At 35.2% G+C, this 20,623-nt stretch overlaps 2 protein-coding genes across 2 annotated transcripts in view; both read left to right on the top strand.

The window, feature by feature from the left end:
- Positions 1-265: 265 nt before the first annotated feature.
- On the top strand, positions 266-6,740 carry LOC107843544 (small RNA degrading nuclease 1). Its single transcript, XM_016687858.2, has 12 exons — positions 266-423; positions 1,163-1,342; positions 1,435-1,524; positions 2,174-2,242; positions 2,590-2,730; positions 2,925-3,041; positions 3,115-3,184; positions 3,397-3,497; positions 3,842-3,976; positions 4,063-4,170; positions 5,702-5,806; positions 5,945-6,740. Exons 1-12 carry the CDS (start codon positions 391-393, stop codon positions 6,284-6,286), a joined length of 1,491 nt encoding a protein of 496 aa, XP_016543344.2. The 5' UTR covers positions 266-390; the 3' UTR covers positions 6,287-6,740.
- Positions 6,741-19,545: 12,805 nt separating this feature from the next.
- The window catches only part of LOC107843545 (small RNA degrading nuclease 3), a 28,578-nt gene continuing 27,500 nt past the window's right edge, over positions 19,546-20,623 (top strand). The window contains exons 1-3 of the mRNA XM_047397203.1: positions 19,546-19,914; positions 19,999-20,064; positions 20,147-20,265. The gene's annotated coding sequence lies outside the window, so the exon portion shown is untranslated. The remainder of the gene's footprint in view (positions 19,915-19,998; positions 20,065-20,146; positions 20,266-20,623) is intronic.

Below are 20,623 nucleotides of genomic sequence, written 5' to 3'. Positions count from 1 at the left end.
AATTGATATACTATCTAAATTGACTCATGAGAAATCTTATCAATATATTTTTAATTTCTTTTTTGATTTAATATATTACATATAGTCATAATAAATAAAATATATAATTTTATTAGGTACTAAGAATTTATAACGAACAAATAAGACAATTAAATTTTAGTAAACATTGGATGGTTTGAATTTGACCCCTCTGACCCAATCAATTTTTTGTCGGGTCGGGTCTTGACCCGCCCATTGCCAGCCCTAAATTGCAAAGTCAAAAGCGTAATTTCAACTTTCGGCTCCTAAAACCCTAGCGAGTTGCTTCCCTTCTTACTGAAAATTTCACCTTTTTTTTTTTTTTTTTTGCTGCAAAGATTTCAACTTTATTCAATTTCACAGTAATTCACAATGGAAGCAAAACTTGAATCAGCCAAGAAAGAGGTCAGCCATTCACCCAAATTCAGTGTCAATTATTTCCCTCTTTTTTTGATTGGCAGTACAGTGTTTTTGATACAATGGCACAGGGCTTCCCTTTATGTTATTGTTTGGTACAATGGCATTTTTTTTTTCTTTTAGTTATACTTTTGTATAAAGTGTTAGATACTAAAATCTTGTTAAATGGTTTGTTTACTTGTATGAAAGAAGCCATAATATGTAGAATTAAGAAATTATTAGTAAGACTTATGCCATCTATATTTTAGAGCTGGTTTTGTATTTGTTGTTGTTTCGTTTTAAATAATATTAGACAGTAATTAGGCTCTCCAAGTGTGCAAATTCAAGATACATGCGTAGTGACTAGACTGTACTCTGTCCGTTCCAAAATAGTTGTCACATTTTGCTTATGGAGATGGAGTATCAGTTTGACTAATGTTGAAATGCTAAACTAGATTAATTCAGCATTTTGAAATTAAAAATTTTAAATATTCAAACGCTATACTAGAAGCACTGTAAATTGCAATTTTTGTCATGTTAATATGAGAAAAAATATTGCTTAAAATGTTGGTCAATGTTCATATCTTTTGACTCTAAAAAAAGAGAATTGTGCATGTAGTTTGGAACAGAGGGAGTAGTAATTAGGGCTTTCAAATGTGCAAATTCAAGATGCATGTGTAGTAGCTTGTGAACACTTTGCTTCAGAAAAAATGATGGTGTGCTTTATCATTTTGAATGTTAATAAAAGGTTCTTGCTGAAATCGTCAAGTTGGCTCAAAAGCGGGAGATGAAAGGAAATAAAGGAGGGTGGAAAGATTTTTTGAGATCGTACGACAAGAAGTTTGGGGTTAGCTTGAGTGACCCATCAAAGAGGTCCATTGATGTGCTATTAGCGTTTTTAAAGACGTTTACCCCAGACGACTTAAAGGTGCTTATAGATGGACTTTTATATTTCCTTCATTTAGTTAGCGTTAAACAATTCTGTCAATGTGAATACTTGAATGTTCCTTTCTTGTGCAGTTTTTTGACAAGGTGTTTCAGTGTCATTCCAACCGAGATGCTGTCGAGAAACTCCAAAAAAGTAACCCAGAAAGTGAATCCATTGAACAGGTGAACAGTATTCTTTTGTTTTTGGGTGTTATGAGTCATAGCTGCAACATTCGGGCGGTTTTTCTGAAAGATAGTTGGAAGGAATCTACTTAAGTGGGGTAAAAGTAGCGAATTCATCTTCTGCCTGTTTGAATTTAACTGCAGTCTGTAGTTATAACTTGTTGATAATATAGTTAGTCTTACTTTTACCTATATTTTGGAGAGCAATTTTCTAATAGAGATGTCCAACGGGGTGTCTAGTAGTTGACATGTGAGAATATGTAACAACCTAGATATCCGGTGCAAATACCAGCTATAGCACTTGGTATGATCCCATTTATTCTAACCTTGGTGGACAAGATTAACTTAAGAGACTGCACCTGTAGGCAGGATGCAATGCACGGTGGATTATATTCAAGATGCATGCAAACTAGCCCAGATACCACCGATATCCCAACCAAAAATAAATAAATAAATAAATAAAAATATAGTGAAATACATTAAATTAAATGGAAGTGATATTCGGAGTAGAACTATATAGCAAAAAGTCGCACACGTTACCACCTTTCTTTGTCCACGAAGAGTCTAATTGGCATCTGCTTATGAAGTTTTTATGATTACTGTATGTCACCACTTCGGTACTTAATAAATTGATATTGTGGCAGCGCAGAGACTGGTTCGTTTAACTTTTGAGCACCCTCAATATCCGACAGATTACTCATTTCCTTCACATGAGAAGGTTCGTTACTAGCTTTGGTTTTCTTCTGTTATTATCTACTTTAGAAGTTCAATCTCTAGAAAGCATGTCCAATGTGATGTGCTTAGATGACCATTTAAATGAGGTGTATTGTCACAAGATTCAGCCTTTTTGTTTTGAGAATTTTTTTTCATGGTTTCCTTCTATACTTGCTCATCTTGATCATCTGTGGGAAATTTTAGGTGCATTCTAGTTTATCTTGTTTACTGAACTGGTGATAGTCCTTTCTTAAATTAATTCTGTGGCACTGGAAACTGTGCATTGTATAATTGGCTATTCTAATGTAAAACTAAACTTTCTCTTTCTACAACTTACATCCATTGGAACAGGACTGGTTAGTCACCAGAAGGAGCAAAAAGCCTAAGCACATTCAATCAAAAGCCATGGTTGCAATTGATTGTGAAATGGTACTTTGCCAAGATGGAACTGAAGCTTTAGTTAGAATCTGTGCTGTGGACCGTAATCTAGAGGTATCTTTGGGACTAGTACATTCTGCTACAGAAACATATATATATATATATATATATATATATATATATATATATATATATATATATGGATATAACAAATGGCAAAAGGAGCCATCTGGCTCTCCTCTTTATCTCTTATGTAGTTCTCTTTTTTCCATGTCACCATAAGCTGCTTTGAATTTTGAAAATTGCAGGTTAGACTCAATGAATTTGTGAATCCAAACAAACCAATTGCAGATTATCGAACTGAAATCACTGGAATAACTGCTGGAGATTTAGATGGAGTTTCTTGTTCATTGGCTGATGTACAGGTATAAGTTGTTCACTATAGTTGTCCTGTAGCCATTAACAATTCTTAGTCTAAATGGTTATGTTATGATCCAGACGTCCATGAAGAAGCTATTATCACATGGAACCATATTAATTGGCCATAGTTTACACAATGATCTTCGTGGTAAGCTACATCTAGACTCAGGTCTTGGTCCTTTTATATTTACATTCAAATCTTTGATCTACTGGTAACTGGAAATGACCTGATTTTATAATCGTAAGTCTCTCTTTAATTTCACAGGTTCTTATGTTATTTCTGCTCCCTTTTCTCTTTTCTTTCCCCGTCCTTTAGAGAAGTACATAATGCTTTTTTCTCTGTTATGTCATTGTTAACAGCTTTGAAGATAGATCACGCCAAAGTGATTGACACATCATATGTCTTCAAATATCAGGATCAGCCTTCTAATAGAAGACCTTCTTTAAGTAACTTGTGTAAGGTGGGCATTTTTTTTTTTTGGAAATATATTTTGGTACATCTTTACATGCTACAATATGTCCACTTTGTTGAATGGTTGGTCATACCAACCCGCTCTGGTTCCAATTTTATTTGAGAATCTTTAAGCTACATTTCTTCAAATGCTTGTATCTGAACTCTCTAAAAAAACCCCATTCTCTTTGTGTTAGTAAAATAGATGTTCTGTTTTTTATATAGAAAATTCTTTTCTTGGTTTTCTCTCTGTTATTCTTTTCCAGTTATTGTTCCTTTTGCAAGTATTTAACTATTCATTACAACCTCTGCTTGATTGATGCTACTGTTACTTATACCATAGTTTTCAAATAGTCTGTGTTAGGGTTTGAACTTCGAAAGACGGGCTCTCCACATAATTGTCTAGATGATGCATGTACTGCAATGAAACTTGTTCTTGCCAAGGTTGAAGGTGGAGTTGATAATATCATACCATTGGTTCGTGAAGAGGTAATGTCTAAGTCCTTTTATTATAAATTTCATTTACTTTCTTGTTTCCCGGTTGATAAGATGGTCATCTACTCCTTTGAATTTAGGTGCAAGAGACCGAGACGGCAAAGCTACTTGTCCACAGAATACCAGCAGCTGTTCATAGTCAAGAGTTGCACAAAGTTATTCCTGGAGACTTTACTGTGGAAGTCAAGGTTAGGAGAATTCATGCTTTTTTCTTTCATCTTATGTTGATGTTGAATGACATCTTTATGTAGTCTGAGCTAGTTAATAAAAACATATGAAGGCATTCAATCAGTGAAGAATTTGGTTGTTTTTGTAATGATTTATGCTATACCTACATGAATCCTTCAATTGCCTTAACGTATCCATGTCAAACTGGTGCGACATGGGTATGGGAGCTTTGTGCTAATTCTTCAAAATACACTAATATTTGGAAGAAGCTACTCATGCCCCTGTCAATTGTTCTGAATTATCCACACCTAATATGTGCTTGTAAGCAAGTCCATCCATGTGCCACGGGTCATTGCCAGGTTTTACTAAGAGCGAAGCAGCAGCTTGATGCAAGTCAAAGTCAAAAAATGTGGGAAAACACTATTGTCAGTTAGAGACTTGAAATGCTAAGCGCAATGGAAGTCTTGAACAAAAAAAGAGGCAAATGGAGAAAAACGTGTGTGCACACAAAAAATTAATTCATATGGAACAAATAATTATGAAAACTGCAACTAAATCGAATATTATGAAGTAAGAATCATGTCAATCAATCCCAAAAAACTAGTTCACACATCTTGTTTAGAGGCAAAGAATTTCCAAGTTTTAAGTTTGATTGATGACTAGTGTCTATATGTCATGCTTTTAGTAACTAACATATTTATGCACAAGGGTTTATCTTATAACTTGTATACTGCTTCACCAACTATAATTAGTATTTAGTGCTGCTTTCTTAGAGCTGAGCCTGTTTATATTAAGATGCACGTCTTAACTTTTTAATGCGGACTAAACTGCTGCCTAGGCAACAACAAACACCCAGTCTGTACTTGCACCTCGTTTCAGGTTAACCTTCAAGTGCGTCTTTGGCAATGTTATGGGAAATGAGATGCAAAGCAACCCAACTTAAAAGATTGGGAAAAAGAGAAAATGCATGCTGGCATCACATGTTCCACTTCTCTTCCGCCCTGTAAAATTTCCTAGTACATCTCCTACTCCTTAACCCCCCCACCCCTCACCCCCCAGACCCCCCACAGTTGATTTAAACGAGTTGAGAGCAAAGGGGAAAGAAGCTTCACATCTTAATTTAGAGCAATTGGAAGTTTCCTCACATTTTTATGTACTTTTTGTATCAAAGAGTATCTGTTGTTTTCTTTAGAAACAATCATAGTAATGCACTCAAGGGTGTGTCCTAGTGTTCAATAAAGTGGTGAGAGCCATGAGGTCTCAGGTTCAAATCCCAGCAGAGACAAAAACACCAAGTGAGTTCTTCCGAACTGTCCTAGCCTTGGTGGACGGGTACCTGTTGCTGGTGGGAGGTTGACAGGTTTCGTGTGGAATTAGTCGAAGCGCATGCAAGCTGGCCCTGGCACCACAGTTGTCCGAAAGAAAATCATAATAATCAAGATATTTGCACGCTTATGATGTTTTGAGTGTAAATCTATATGGCTCTTCATCACTTTCTACTTTGAACTTCGCTTGATGGTACTTAATTTGTCATTTATGATCTGCTGGCAGGCTAATAAAAAAGGGCAAGCAGACAAGTATACTGCCTTTGTCAATTTCAAAAATCAGCATGAGGCAAATGAGGCATTTGATAATCTTGAAGGCAACCAAGAAAAGGTTGGTATACTTTCAGGATTTCTTTGTACAAAACGGCTTTCACTCTCTTATCAGAGAAACCAAGTGTGTGTACATGGGAGAAGCATATCCTCCAATTTAACTGTCATGTCATAACTTTTGTGTATCCGTCTTTGTTAGGATACCGGTGGACGACCACAGAAGCTCATTTCATTTCACCTTGATTCCGGTATATCAGGGTCTTTTTATGTTCGTAAGATGGAAGTCAATAATTATTCTAAAGATACAGAGCTTGCCCCAAAGAAGAGGTCATTTGAAGATGAAGAGGCCGTGGAAGGATCAAAGAAGCCGAGGATAGAAGACCAATCTACAGAGCTCAAGGAGGCCGGTGCAGGTTGTAATCAGTGTGAAACTCAGTCGAAGGAGATTGAGAGACTAAAGAAAGAACTAAGCCACAGAGACGAAGAAATCTCCAACTTGAACAAACTCATTGTTAACCTTGTGAGGAAGCAAGGATTGTAACTCGTTCAATACATTTATGGGCAACACCCCCAATCGAAAACAGATAGTCATTTCCACACCAGAGGACTATGCTTTACCTTTGTGAAGGACAAAGATCTGCTATTGTTTAATAACTTTTGTTAGGCTGTTTCGTTTAGGACTGCCACAAGAGAAGGGTTAGGGTTAAGAAGAATTTCCTCGTTGTCCATGGAGGTTGTCTTTGGAGCTCTACGTACGGCATTGAATAGGATAACAGCAATTGCAGCCAAGAGTCATACAAGACGGACTGGTGTTGGAAGTTCTTTTTTTTTTTCACTAGTTTGATTTTTTCCTCCTGAATTGCAGGCAAGAGCAAGATCTCAATTGTAACAGTGTTTTCACCTTGATTTCTTCTCTGCTTGAGATTATCAGATATTTGTTATTTTTGTACTGTTTCTTAATTGAACAAAAATGCCAAATTACATTTGTTTAATTACCCGTATGGTCTCTCGGACAGATGTTTAATTACGCTGATCGCTAAGTATTGGACTCTAAGACTACCATTACCTTTTTATTTTGACTCCCCTTGAGTTAATACTTCTTTAGAAAAGCATTTGTATTTGAAACTCCAACAACATATTTTGTACAAGTGAGATCCGAAGGGGATAGAATGCGTATATTTTACCATTGTCTTTACAGATGGAGAGATTGTTTCTAAAAAGATCTTTGGCTCAAGGAAAACAAAAACACCATATTTATGAAAGCATAAGCAATAGCAGGATTGTAAGAAAATCGAGGCACATGAGATTGGTAAGGTGAAGCTTGCCATGATTTGCATGATCAACTTTTTCCAATACTTTTTTGACTTACCCTTATCTCTTCTTAGGTCCTATAATATCAACCACTAATACCTCTTAATTAGGACGTTTGTGCCTCTCCAATTAACATGCCCGCACCATCACCTTGATCAGTATAATGTTATCATCAATAACCTGCACCAAGACAACTCTCATTGAATGTGTCGCGTCAGAGCATCCATCGTCAAAACAAATAAAAATGGGCTAAGAGTTATTCCTTAGTGCAATCCCATCACAAAAGGAAGGTGACTCGAGTTTCTTCTCACTGTCTTTGTCCGAGTCCTAGCTCCATCATACATGTCAATAATAGCCTTAATGTACATAATTGGAACACCTTTGAACTCCAAACATCTCTATAGGACCTCTCTCAAAGCTTTGTGATATGCTTTTTCTAGCTCAATAAACACGATATGCAGGTCCGTTTCCTTTCTCTATACTGCTACCCCGAATCTCCTTACAAAATGAATAGCTTCCATAATCTATCACCTAGACATGAAACAGAATTGATTGTCGAAAATGGAAACCGTCCTCCTCACTTTAATCTCTACGACCCTCTCCCAAACTTTTATAATGTAACTCGGCAACTTGATGCTCGTATAATTAGTACAATTTTAAATATCACCTTGTTCTTGTGCAATGAAATCACAATACTCCAGTAAAAAAGAATTGGAACATCTACATCATTCTAGCAAAAGCGAAGATAGTTCTATGCCTTCCTGATGAAATGTAATCGTTACCCACCAGACTAGGGACTAGATCCTCGAACAACTTGTCAACTTTGCAACAAATAACAATAAACGAGGAAGAACAGATGCTAGAAATAGATGACACAAGATGTTTACGTGGGAATCTCCTTGCTTAAGAGAGTAAAACCACGACCTACCTCGCAGGGTTTCTCAACCATTCCACTATCTTCAAGCAACGGTGAATACAATCAACGTAGTTGCAAGGACTAAACTCTTAATCCTTAAACATCTTGCAACAACTTTGTTACAAAGACACAAACTACAATAACTCTACTGCTACCAGCTGAGTCAACTAATCCAGTCAACTCAATGCACAGACTAACTCTAGTCTTCAAATGTCAACTAACTCTAACTAACGGTGTTGCAATGAATGAGAAATGACGTAACAAACAAACCTACAACTATTTTACTAAAAATAGTAGGTTTTCACTTGCAAGAACACAAAACAAGGACTTAGATACAATAAGAACTCATGACAAAACAAGTTTGATCGAGTAGGTCCCTGTTGCAATTGAGAGCTAGGTTGTGGCTTCAAGACAGATTTTTCTTTTCTTCAATTCAAAAATTAGGTTTTTCTTTTGCCATCCTTTTACATATATATGACACATGAAAAACCTAGGACTCTTCTTATTGGTTGAGGTAAAAAAACTATTGCACAACTTTCTGCCAAAAGTACACAATACAGCTGTAATGTTGACTTGCAGAGAGGTGCACTAAAACACTGCACCTGGTTCCTGCAGGTTTGTATCCACCATCAAAATTACAGTCTTCGTAAGGACTACGATGGTTGTCTAACATCAAAATGGAGTTCTTAACACTTCCAAAAAAATCTCCTGAAACTTCTAGAATATTCGTTTTAGTTTCTCTAACATTCTAGAATATTCAATTCACCTTCTACCTCAACTACATAAATAACAGAAAACCTAACCACTTCTCTCACTGTATATTTTACAACAAACTTCACCCTACATTAGCTATCAAATACCTCAACAAAGTCAACAACGGCAAATCCATTCTCTTGGTCCCAACCAGCTCAGCTCCGATATTTCTCTGTTAGGATCAATAAAGTTCTGATGATTGTTAAATGAATGAAACATGTTAATCAAGCTGGTTCACTGTTACACAAAATCAAGGTTGCAAGTGCACTGGTTCATGAAGACAAGATCACATGGTTTTAGGAAAGGATAAGCATGTACTTCTGATATACTCAAAATGAACATCACGTGTGAAGATGAAGAAGTTGAGTTTCAATACAACACTTGAAGAGAAGAGAGGTTGAATTGAAGAAATAGTTCTACTTGAAGGAGTTTTACTTGAAGAAAGAATTCTAATTCACTAGAAACTCTGAAGAGTTGAGAGTTTCACTCAAGAAAGTTGTCTCATCTGATGAAGGAGTCTTTGGAGAGTTGTGGTTAAATAGAAAGAGTGACTTACGTTGTCACTCATGCACTTACAAAAGAAAAGACAATTGACAAATTGGCTTAACTGTTCCCAGCTTGAGGGAACACATAGTTGAACCTAGTTCTATTACTTAGAAAGTAAGGTGTCTTAGTTTCTATGTATTAGATTTGGTTCGTGAGTTGTAATATTTATGTAATTTTAGTTTCAGCAAAGTAGTAGGATTATTTTCTTCAAATTGGGAAACTCGAAGACTTGAGATCACATACCTTGGGAGGTTTGTGAGTTGTGTTGTGTAGGAGTTAGAGTTATAATCTCTTAATTACACAAATCTTGTAATTTGTCGTTTGACGAGGCTCAAAGTTGTTTAGTGAAGTTTGGGATGAAATCCTATGGAGGTACAGGTCATGGTTGTTTACTTCTTTTTGAGCTGGGTGTTTTTCTTGTGAAAATCCTTGTCTCATTTACTTATACTAGTTTAGCTTAGTTGAAAGACATTAGGCAACTTATTTCCCTCATAAGTAATTAATAAGTTAAATTAGGCAATCTAGTAGGTCGCGTACTTTATCAATTGCTATCAGAGCGAGGCTATCTTAACAAGGGTTAGCCCCTAAGATAAGATCATCATGATGAACTGCACACTCCCTATTGGACACAATGAAGGAAAATCAACCACACGACCACCTCTTTTTTATGGTACTCATTTCATTTGGTGAAAGGCAAGAATTAAGATGTTTCTTTAAGAAAAAAATTGTGAGCTATGGGATAGGATCACTGATGGTCCAACAATTCCTATGAAAATTGTTGATGTAGAGCAAGTTAAAAAAGTTAGAGAAGTGAATTCACTCCTGAGGATATGGTTGCATTAAGGAAAAACGCAAAAACCAAAAATATTTTGATTTGTGGACTAGGTCCTGCTGAATACAATAGGGTGTCAAATTGCATCACTGCAAAATAAATTTGGGATGCTTTGGTGAATGCACATGGGGGTACTACTCAAGTGAGGAAATTCAGAATTGTTTTGTTTTTCACTGAATATGAGACCTTTAAGATAAAAGAAAATGAATCACTACATGAAATGAAGATTAACCTCTTTGACTAATGAGTTAACTTCTTTGGGAAAGGTAATAACCACTGAGGAATAGGCAAAAAAGGTCTTGAAGATTCTACCTAAGTCCAAATGGGATGTCAAAGTCACAACAATCAAAGAAGCAAAGGATCTCATTAGGATGACCTTGGATGGCTTGTTAGAAACTTAGACTTATGAAATGAACATGGATGAAGTTAAAAAGAATGAAGCCTCTCCTAAAAAAATTACTTGTTTTGAAGGCACCTGACAATGATGAGGATGTTGAACTGGATGAGGAACAAGTAGCATTCATCACAAAGAACTTTAACAAGTCTTTTAAAAGGAAGAGCTCTAATAAGAAAGGAATAGGTAACAAGAAGCAGGTGCAATAATAATTAGACTGAATGCTATAAATATAGTAAGATTGATCACCAAATTAGGGACTGTCCTCTTTGGGAAATTGAATGGAGAAAGAAAAGAGATGATAATGAACTGAAAAAGAAATCTAAGAGAAAAGAAAAGGAAGAGTATATTACGATAGTTGCTTGAGGTTCAGATTCATAAGAAGTAGCATTCATCACAAAGAACTTCAACAAGTCTTTTAAAAGGAAGAGCTCTAACAAGAAAGGAACGGGTAACAAGAAGCAGGTATAATGACAATTAGACTGAATGCTATAAATATAGTAAGATTGATCACCAAATTAGGGACTGTCCTCTTTGGGAAATTAGGTAGAGAAAGAAAAGAGATGAGAATGAACTAAAAAAGAAATCTAGGAGAAAAGAAAAGGAAAAGTATGTTACGATAGTTACTTGAGGTTCAGATTCATAAGAACTATATGATGAGGATGTTGATGAGACTAATCTCATGCATATTGGTGACTCTCACATGGAAGAAGAAGGGGCAACATCTGAGGTAAGTACTCTTGAACTAAAAAAAAAATTACAACTGTTTTAAAAAAGAAAACATATTTCTTTAATGAGTGCATTGATTGATGATTTCTAAGAACCAACCTATGATAGGGATGAAATCTTTAGTAGTCTTGCAAGCCTAAAGTTTGATTATATTGATCTAGAGGCCTATAAAATTACTACTGAAAAAGAAAACTGCACCCTAAAGGAACGACTTAGCAAATTTGAATCATCAAACCTGAACCTTAAGACTAACATTTTAAAACTATCTCTATCTAAATAAGGGGAAAAGGTTAAAAGTAAGGAACAAGAAAAAACTGAATCAGAATTGATTAAGTTGACACGTGACCATTTTTGTGAGAAAGAAAAAGTGAGGAACTTACATCAAGAAGTGTCAAAACTGAAAAATAATCTTGAGAGAGCTAGAAGATAGACCATTAAGATAAGTGAAAGAACTCACAATGAAAAGGTTGTTTTAGGTTTTAACAAAAATTAAAATGCTAGATAAGATCTTTGCTACATATATGGAAATGTTGGTCATTCAACTACTGAATGTCCAGTTGTTGCTAAAAGCATGGCTAGAAGCATGAATCTAGCAAAAAACAATAACTCCAAATTATCCCAGGCTAACAAAAGGGGAGTCAAGACTGGTTAGAGAAACAGGTTACCCAACATGTTGCCTCGATGGGCTAGAAGAAATCTTATTTACCCTTTTGATCATAAAAAAGGACCCAAGCTAGTCTGAATTCCTAAGACTAACTCCTAAACTGTTTTGCAGGTAAGAGTGAAAGAAGGCAAGAGACACTAGTACTTTGATAGTGCTTGCTCAAGGCATATGGACGAGGATAAAAAAAATCTTTCACTCTTTAAAATTAAAGGTGGAGGGGTGTCATTTGGAGGTGGTAAAAAGGGTATTATCGCCAGAGTAGAAAAGATTGACAAGTTTAAATCTAGAGCACTAGATGATATCTTTCTTGTGGAAGGACTAAAGCATAACATGCTCAGTATCTCACAGTTATGTGATAAACTTAATAACTTTTGCTTCTGCAGGTTGCAACATAAAAAAATTGATATAAAGAAGATTGTTCTAGCTGCTAAAAGACACAAAAATGTGTACAAAGTTGATATCATGGGAATTCCTGGCACAAGGCTGACCTGCCTAAGTGTAATTGAAAATGGTCCCCTCCTTTGGTATAAAAGATTTGGACATGTAAGTCTGAAGCAACTAAATAAATAGACTTCTAAGAATATGGTGCTGGGCTTGCCCAAAACTAAGTTCCAAGAAGAGAAAGTTTGTAGTGCTTGTGTAAAGGGGAAACAGGTAAACGCTTCTTTCAAATCTAAGAACCATGTCAGCACAATCAAGTGCTTAGGCCAAGTCTATATGGATCTATGTAGCCTTATGAGGATACACAACAGATAAGGCAAAAGGTATGTGTTTATAATTGTTGATGACTATTCTAGATTTACTTGGACGCTATTTTTAACTTCGAAGAAAGATGTTTTTGATGTCTTTTCTATCTTCATTAAGAAAATGGAAAAGAAGCTAGGCACCTTCCTAATTTTCATAAAGTTTTACCATGGAACTGAATTTGAAAATGCTAAGTTCTTAGAATTTTGCTCAACAAATGGTATAGATTATAATTTCTCTGCTCCTAGAACATCACAACAAAATTGAGTAGTAGAGAGAAAAACTAGGACCTTGAAAGATATGACTAGAACAATGATACATGGAAGAAATCTTGTAAAAAATCTTTGGGATGAGGCCATTAGTACTGCTTGTTATATTGTGAACAAATGCATGATTAGGCCTATTCTTGTAAAGAATCCTTATGAACTTCTCAAAGGGAGAAAACCTAATATTTTTTATTTTACAATATTTGATTGTAAATTTTTCATCCATAATATTGAAAAAGATAATTTCGGACAATTTGATGCAAGGAGAAATGAGGGAATTTTCTTAGGATATTCTCACCATAGTAAAGCTTATAGGGTTTTGAATAAAACAACAAAAAATATTGAAGAAAATGTACATGTTTTTTATGAATCTTGTGCAAGACTAATCTATAGGATGAAAGTGAAACTAAAGAACAAGAGAAAGAATAATTCAGTTAACTTAGTCCAACCACATAGCAGACTGGAGGCACATTAATAGGGGAAACTAAACCATCAGCAACTCCAGCTCAAGCCATTTTCAGTGATCCTAGTAGCTCACAAGAGTTGGTGCCAAAAAGCTACAAGTATCAGGGATCTCATCCAATTGAGAATATCCGTATTGATCTCACTTCTCGAATAACAATAAGATCAGGATTGAAAAATCTGTGTGCTTTCAAGGCCTTTTTATAAAAAATTAAACCCAAAAAGGTGAATGAAGCACTTTTTGATGCAGACTGGAAAATTGCCATGCAAGAGGAGCTTCATAAATTTGAAAGAAGAAAAGTATGGCACTTAGTACCATCACTACAAGACAATACTATGATTGGAACTAAGAGGGTATACAAAAATAAAGTGGATGAACATGAAACAGTTACAAGGAACAAGGCAAAACTGGTGGTCCAAGGATACAATCAGGAGGAAAGAATAGACTATAATGAGACTTTTTACCCTGTGGCAAAACTTGAAGCTATTAGAATCCTTGTAGCTTTTGTTACCTTTAAGGAATTTACACTTTATCAAGTGGATGTGAAGAGTGCATTCCTAAATGGTTAACTAAAGAAAGAAGTATATGTTCAACAACCACTAGGGTTTGAAAGTATTGAGTTTCCTGACCATATGTACAAGCTTGACAAAGCCTTGTATGGATTGAAATAAGCTTCAAAGGATTGGTATGAAATATTGTCAAAATTCCTTTTAGAGCATGGGCGCATAAGAGGTAAAATTAACAACACTCTTTTTTTAAAAACTAATGACAAGGATTTATTGATTGTACATATTTATGTGGATGACATCATCTTTGGATCTACAATTATCAACATGACTCATAATTTTGCAAAACTCATGAGTAGTGAATTTGAGACGAGCATGATGAGAAAACTCATTTTCTTCTTAGGATTGCAAATCAAACAAACTCCTGCTAGAACCTTGATTTATCAGCAAACGTTTGTGAAGGAACTACTCAAAAGATTCTACATGGAGGATGCCAAAGAAATCAACACTCTCATTAGAACTGCCACAAAATTGGACATAGATGAAATAAGTTAATCAGTGGAACAAAAATTGTATAGAGGAATGATTGAATCTCTCTTGTATCTTACTGCAAGTAGACCTAACATTATATTTAGTGTTGGATTGTGTGCAAAGTTTCAAGCAAATCCTAATGAATCTCATATTAAGTCTATGAAGAGGATCTTAAGATATCTCAAATAAATCACTGATCTATGTCTTTGGTATCCTAAATAAAGCAACTTCAAGCTGGTAGGCTATGCTAATACTGAATATGCAAGTTATCTAGTGGATAGGAAGAGAAACACAGGTATGACACACTTTCTTGGACCATGTTTGATTTCTTGGTCCACTAAGAAGCAAAACTTTGTAGTCTTGTCCAGAGGCTGAGTATGTTGCTGCTGGATCATGATGTGCTCAATTGTTATGAATTAAGCAACAACTCAAGAATTTTGGTATAGAAGTTAGTTGTGCTCTAGTTTTTGTGACAATACTAGTGCCATCAGTATTGCAAAAAAATCATGTGCTATACAAAAGAACTAACACATAGACATAAGACATCATCTTCTTAGAGACAATGTTGAAAAAGGTTTATATTACTCATGTTTGTTGTACTAAAGATCAAATTGTAGATACCTTTACTAAGGCATTGAGTAGGAAACACTTTGAAATAAATATATTAGACTTGGGAATGATTAAGATTACATAAGCCTCTCTCAATGATTGGTTAGAAAGTTTTTTTTTTTTTAATTTTGATTAGCTAAAATTGTTATTCTTTTCATTCTTGCACATTTAATTGTGTCTCAAAATTCAGGACGAAGACCTATTCCATAGCTATGCTTTAGATTATGCAAGTCATATTGGATGCATGCAAGCTCTAAAGATCAAGACATCTATCTTATCAGGGTATGTTCTAAACTGAATAATGACAAACATTTCATGATGGAACAACTAAGTTATCACAGTCCATTTGTTACTCTTCTCTCTCCTATTTTAACCGCCAAAACCCAAGAGTTTTTGTCCTTTCAAAAGGCTGCAACAGTCTTCACATCAAGGTCATATCTTTTTCTTCCATTTGTTCACAACTGTTGCAACAATCATAACCCTTCCAATTTCAAGTCCCTTATAATCCTATAAAATCATCATTCCTCATTTACTTTTTTGTACCAAACACTCTTTCTTCTTAAATCAAAACACAAAATCTCTGCAGTGGAATCTTTTTCTCTTTTTAAAATTCCCTCAGTATCTGACTCTTCTCCTAAAAACTCTAAAGAAATTGTAGTCCACACTGGGGAAATCACTGATCAATTTTCCTCAATTTTTCCTTCTCCCACAATCAAAATGTCTGATTTTCAAGCATGGAACGAGTTCAAAGACATACTTTCCTATTTTGTGAGTGACCCATCTAGAACTCAATCATCACCTCTTCATAACCCAGGTATGGTTCCTCTTCAAATTCTTTCTACGGAAGAAACCCTTTTTGCTCCTATAGCTTCAAAATGAGTCAGATATTGCCTTAAGAAAAAATTTAGGGCTTTTGTTATTGTTCCCAAAGATGAACTCTCAATTGAACCACCTCTTACTTCTATCTCACATCGAACTCCTCATACCAAAAATTGTAAATTCCAGAAGGATAAAACTCTTGCTCAAGCCCTTCAAGTTAGTAAGAATAAGAAGTCCTCTAATTCTACTACTCCTTTATAAACCTCCATTTCTTCTGATGATGACTTGATTCTTCTCAAAGTTCATCATGGAAGCACCGTTAAATGCTCTGCTCCCAGATCATCCTCTTTTCGTCCTTCTAAACCCTCTAGTCTTTAAAATCCACACCTAAAAAGAAACCAACCCCTTTCTCTAATTACTCCATAAATCACCATCTACCTCTAAGTCTTATATCTTAAAATGGGTCTCTCAATCTGTTCCATCCCATGAATTTGATTTTGAACGCATATATGATAATGTGTTTGTTCCTGATGAGATCTATGAACCTTCAGACTCTAAAATATAACACATTCTTCACTTTCTAAAGAGATCTTTCATACGAGGTAGAATTATTACAGGTTTTGAGAGGCCTGAAATGACTAATCTTCTTGGTAAACTAGAGGCTTAGGGTTAGTCGAATCTATTTCTATAAAGTGATACCCAACATATATTTGGTCGTCTAAAGTCTATGAGTTTTATACCAACAGTTCTGAGATTGGGTATGCCTTTGTTACTACTATTTGAGGTGTGTCTTTCACCCTTGTGCCTATGGATGTGGCTCACATTCTTGATATTACTCTTGGAGGCTGGGATGATTATGTCAAATTTGAGTGGCCTTCTTTGGACAATATGGCATCTATTTTGGACATTACCAGGAAATTTTTTGGTAATCCCAATATGACCTTTAGGCGTGTTCTCAAGAGGAAAATGTCACCTCTCTGTCAACTGTATTTTGACTTGGTCCACAAGATGATTACTCCTTGAACGAAAATATGCACTGAGGATAATTATATTGATCTTACACTTATAGAGCTTTTTGACACTAAAGTAAAGATAAATCTACCTAGTTTGATTATCAAACAGATGCAATGTGTGCTTTTAAGGATGAAAGAGATATGCTCTTCCCTATGGTTTTTAGTTGGCTTTTATTTTTGAAAGCTTTTGTGTTGTTGTTTAAGTGTGGTCCTTGCAGACTACTAAGGATGTTCTTGGAAGGGTAAACCATGCCACTTTACCTATTTCAATGCGCAATGAGGATACACCTTTGCAAAGATTGAGAAATAAATTAGACGATAAAGTTGCAGAGTTAGAAAAGGCTCAGGTAGTGCATGCTCAAGAGAAGAAGATTCTCTAGGATAGAATTGTGTCCTTAGAATCTGATCTTGCTCGAGGAAAAACTGAAAATGTTGAGGCCATTAGGAGATTGGCACTATTGGTTTAACCTGCTCCACCATCTTCCTTAGCTCCAAGCTCTTAATTCTTGCTTTCCTAGTCCTTCCTATGCCCTATTTCAATCCTTGTTTTTTTGTTTTACTTAAAATATCCATATGATTATGTTTCTCTTGATCAGTTATGGCTTATATTTTGCTAAATGAATGGACTGGTTTTTACTATTATTACTCTTTCTTCTAGATTTTTGTATATTTACATTGTTATGGAATTGCTTGTCTCACACTGTTTATTTGTTGTCTGCCTTAGTGGATTTGATTGGTTTGACACTTTGCATAGCTTTTCTTATTATTGAATCGGCTTTTTGATGATGCCAAAAGAGGGAAGAATGGCTGTGCAATGTTAATAACACAATGACTAACCTGTTTAATTCTAGTATTTTTTTTGAATGTCTATAGGATATTATTGTGTAGGACATTGTGGTGGATGCACAAAGGCAGTGGTTCGTCATTATCAAAAAGAGAAAATTTGTTAGGATCAATGAACTTTTGGTGATTGCCAAATTAATGAAACATGTTAATCAAGCTGGTTCACTATTACACAGAACCAAGGTTACAAGTCCACTGGTTCATGAATACAAGATCACATGGTTTCATGAAAGGATAAGCATGTGCTTCTGATATGCTCAATATGAATATCACATGTGAAGCTGAAGAAGTTGAGTTTCAATACAACACTTGAAGAGAAGAGTGGTTGTATTGAAGAAGGAGTTTTACTTGAAGAAGGAATTCTAATTCACAAGAAACTCTGAAAAGTTGAGAGTTTCACTCAAGAAAGATGTCTCATCTGATGAAGGACTCTTTGGAGAGTTATGGTTAAATAAAGGGAGTTACTTACACTATCATTGATGCACTTATAAAATAAAAGACAATTGAAAAATTAACTTAGCAGTTCACAGCTTGAAGGAACATGTAGCTGAACCTGGTTCTATTACTTAGAAAGTAAGGTGTCTTAGTTTCTATGTATTAGGTTTGGTTCTTGAGTTGTAATATCGATGTAATTCTAGTTTCAATAAAGTATAAACTGAAGTAGGATTATTGTCTTCAAGTTAGGAAACTCGAAGACTTGGGATCACATACCTTGGGAGGTTTGTAAGTTGTGTCGAGTAGGAGTTAGATTTCATAATTACTTAATTACATGTCTTGTAATTTTTCATTTGTCGAGGCTCAAAGTTGTTTAGCAAAGTTTGGGGTGAAATCCTATAGAGGTACAGGTCGTGGTTTTTTTACACCTTTTTGAGTCGGGTGTTTTTCACGTGAAAATCCTTATCTTATTAATTTATACTGGTTTGACTTTAGTTAAAATACGTTAGGCAACTTGTTTCACTCAAAAGCAATTAATAAGTTAAATCAAGCAATCTAGTCGGTCGCGTACTCTATCATCCTCAAACTAGAAACTAACAAAAGTTGTCCAGATTCATGTCCACTCCGTCAGTTCTAACCGGTCTACTTCAGCTTTAGGAATTCAAAAGGTGTTTAGAGGTTATTTGGTTAGAAAGGGTATAAATAGAGTTATGCCAATAAAAAAAGAAGAAAGAGAAAGATCGTAGGTGAATGGGACGTTGATGTCTTTGCTTTTCAACCTATGGGATGGTAGAGTAGAGAGTACAGGACGTTGGAAAATATGCATATGCAATGAAAGAAAATAGATACGATCATTTGCATGTAATATAGACGACACATAATTATAGATTTTAATCAAACAAAAATTGCTACTTATCTATTGAAGCTTGACTCAACAAGAGTGTTGAGGTAGAAAATTAAGCAAACACGAATTATACGAAAAATGATTGAGTAAACACCGATAGAGGGTGAACAATAAGTGTGAATAGCTAAATGCAGGCAGAGCCAGAACCAATCTAGCTAAAAATTACCATATTTATAAATAGTTTTTTATATGTATATATAGTTGATTTTCTCCGTCATTTGGATGAAATTGATAGCTATTATGTACAGAAATAACAGAATTGATTCATAAAGACAAAAGAGAAAGGTTGTAGGAGAATGAGACATTGATGTCTTTGCTTTTCAATTTGGATTTAGCTAATTAAATTTCAACCTATGGGACAATAAAGTAGAATATGTGCAGATCTTACTCCCACCTCGTGAACAAGAGCATGGATATGTATAAACTCAAGCAAACATCAAATCATACTAAAAATGATGGAAAAACAATAATTGATGGCAAAATTTTTTCAAAAATTATTGCACTATATATAGTGACGTCTTGACTATCTATTAAGATTGGTGGCAAGATTTTCACCTATCCACCATCAAACTTTTCTAGCAATTTTTTAATTGAAATTTTGGTCCAGAGTCCGACCCCTTTTATTAATAATCAATCAACAAAATTAAGACCCAAATTTACATCGATGACTAAAGGTCTATATGCCAACCCGATCCAAAACCTAGGAAGATGAAGAGTTTTCTATTGTTTTACATATAGCTACATTTCAGACATGAAGAGTACAATCTACTCTTCAGATATCACCATCTCTTCCGATTAATGTATCCCCTGAGCTGATGCTGTTGTTTTCTCTCCTTCCTTCTCTGGGTTATCCACAAGCTCGATCCTTGCTCATTGGAATTTACTCCAACGGTATCTATTATCTTTGCCTCTGGTAAGCTACTTTCTATTTCGTCCTTATCTTCTCCAATCGAGCTAACTATAGATGCCTCATAGGTGGTCGGGGTTTAACCCCATATGATTGAAGTTTCAATGTACCAGTACATGGATTTGCCCCAATTTGTGAGTTATTTTTCTCCTTATGTATTTTTAAGAAATCATTTTCACCTCCTCCGGCCTTACTGAAATGTGTATGTTATTGTAGATGTTGATTTTAAATCGACCAGTTCATCAAGTACCAAGGTCATTCTAGTGTGCTGTGACAGGAGACGCTCTCAACCCCTTTTTTAGTGAAGTTTTTTGATAGCTAGAGTACCTAACCAGGTTTAGCACATTTTCTTTGTGCTTTGTTTAACAAACAATGTTGCATCTGTACTGTATTCTGTAGCACCCTCATGGGAGTGTAATTATTGGGACCCATTATGCTTATCCTTTTATTGTGTGACTGCTCATGTGTTTTATGATTACTGTTTCTTCTCTTCATTGCTGATTGTTGATTTTTCATGTCTTAATTCTGAGAATAGAAATTTTTAACTTATCCATATTGATGCATTTTTGAATGTTAGCTGGTAGATATATAAAATTAAAGAATTTCTTTATTTTCTGTAGATCTATCACCTAATTAGCTAATCCATCTGCTATAGTATTACCTTTCCTTAATATGTGAATAATCTTTTCTTGC

This window comes from Capsicum annuum, chromosome 10, assembly GCF_002878395.1.
Source record: "Capsicum annuum cultivar UCD-10X-F1 chromosome 10, UCD10Xv1.1, whole genome shotgun sequence".
NCBI lineage: Eukaryota > Viridiplantae > Streptophyta > Magnoliopsida > Solanales > Solanaceae > Capsicum > Capsicum annuum.
This window is presented reverse-complemented; position numbering and strand designations above follow the sequence as displayed.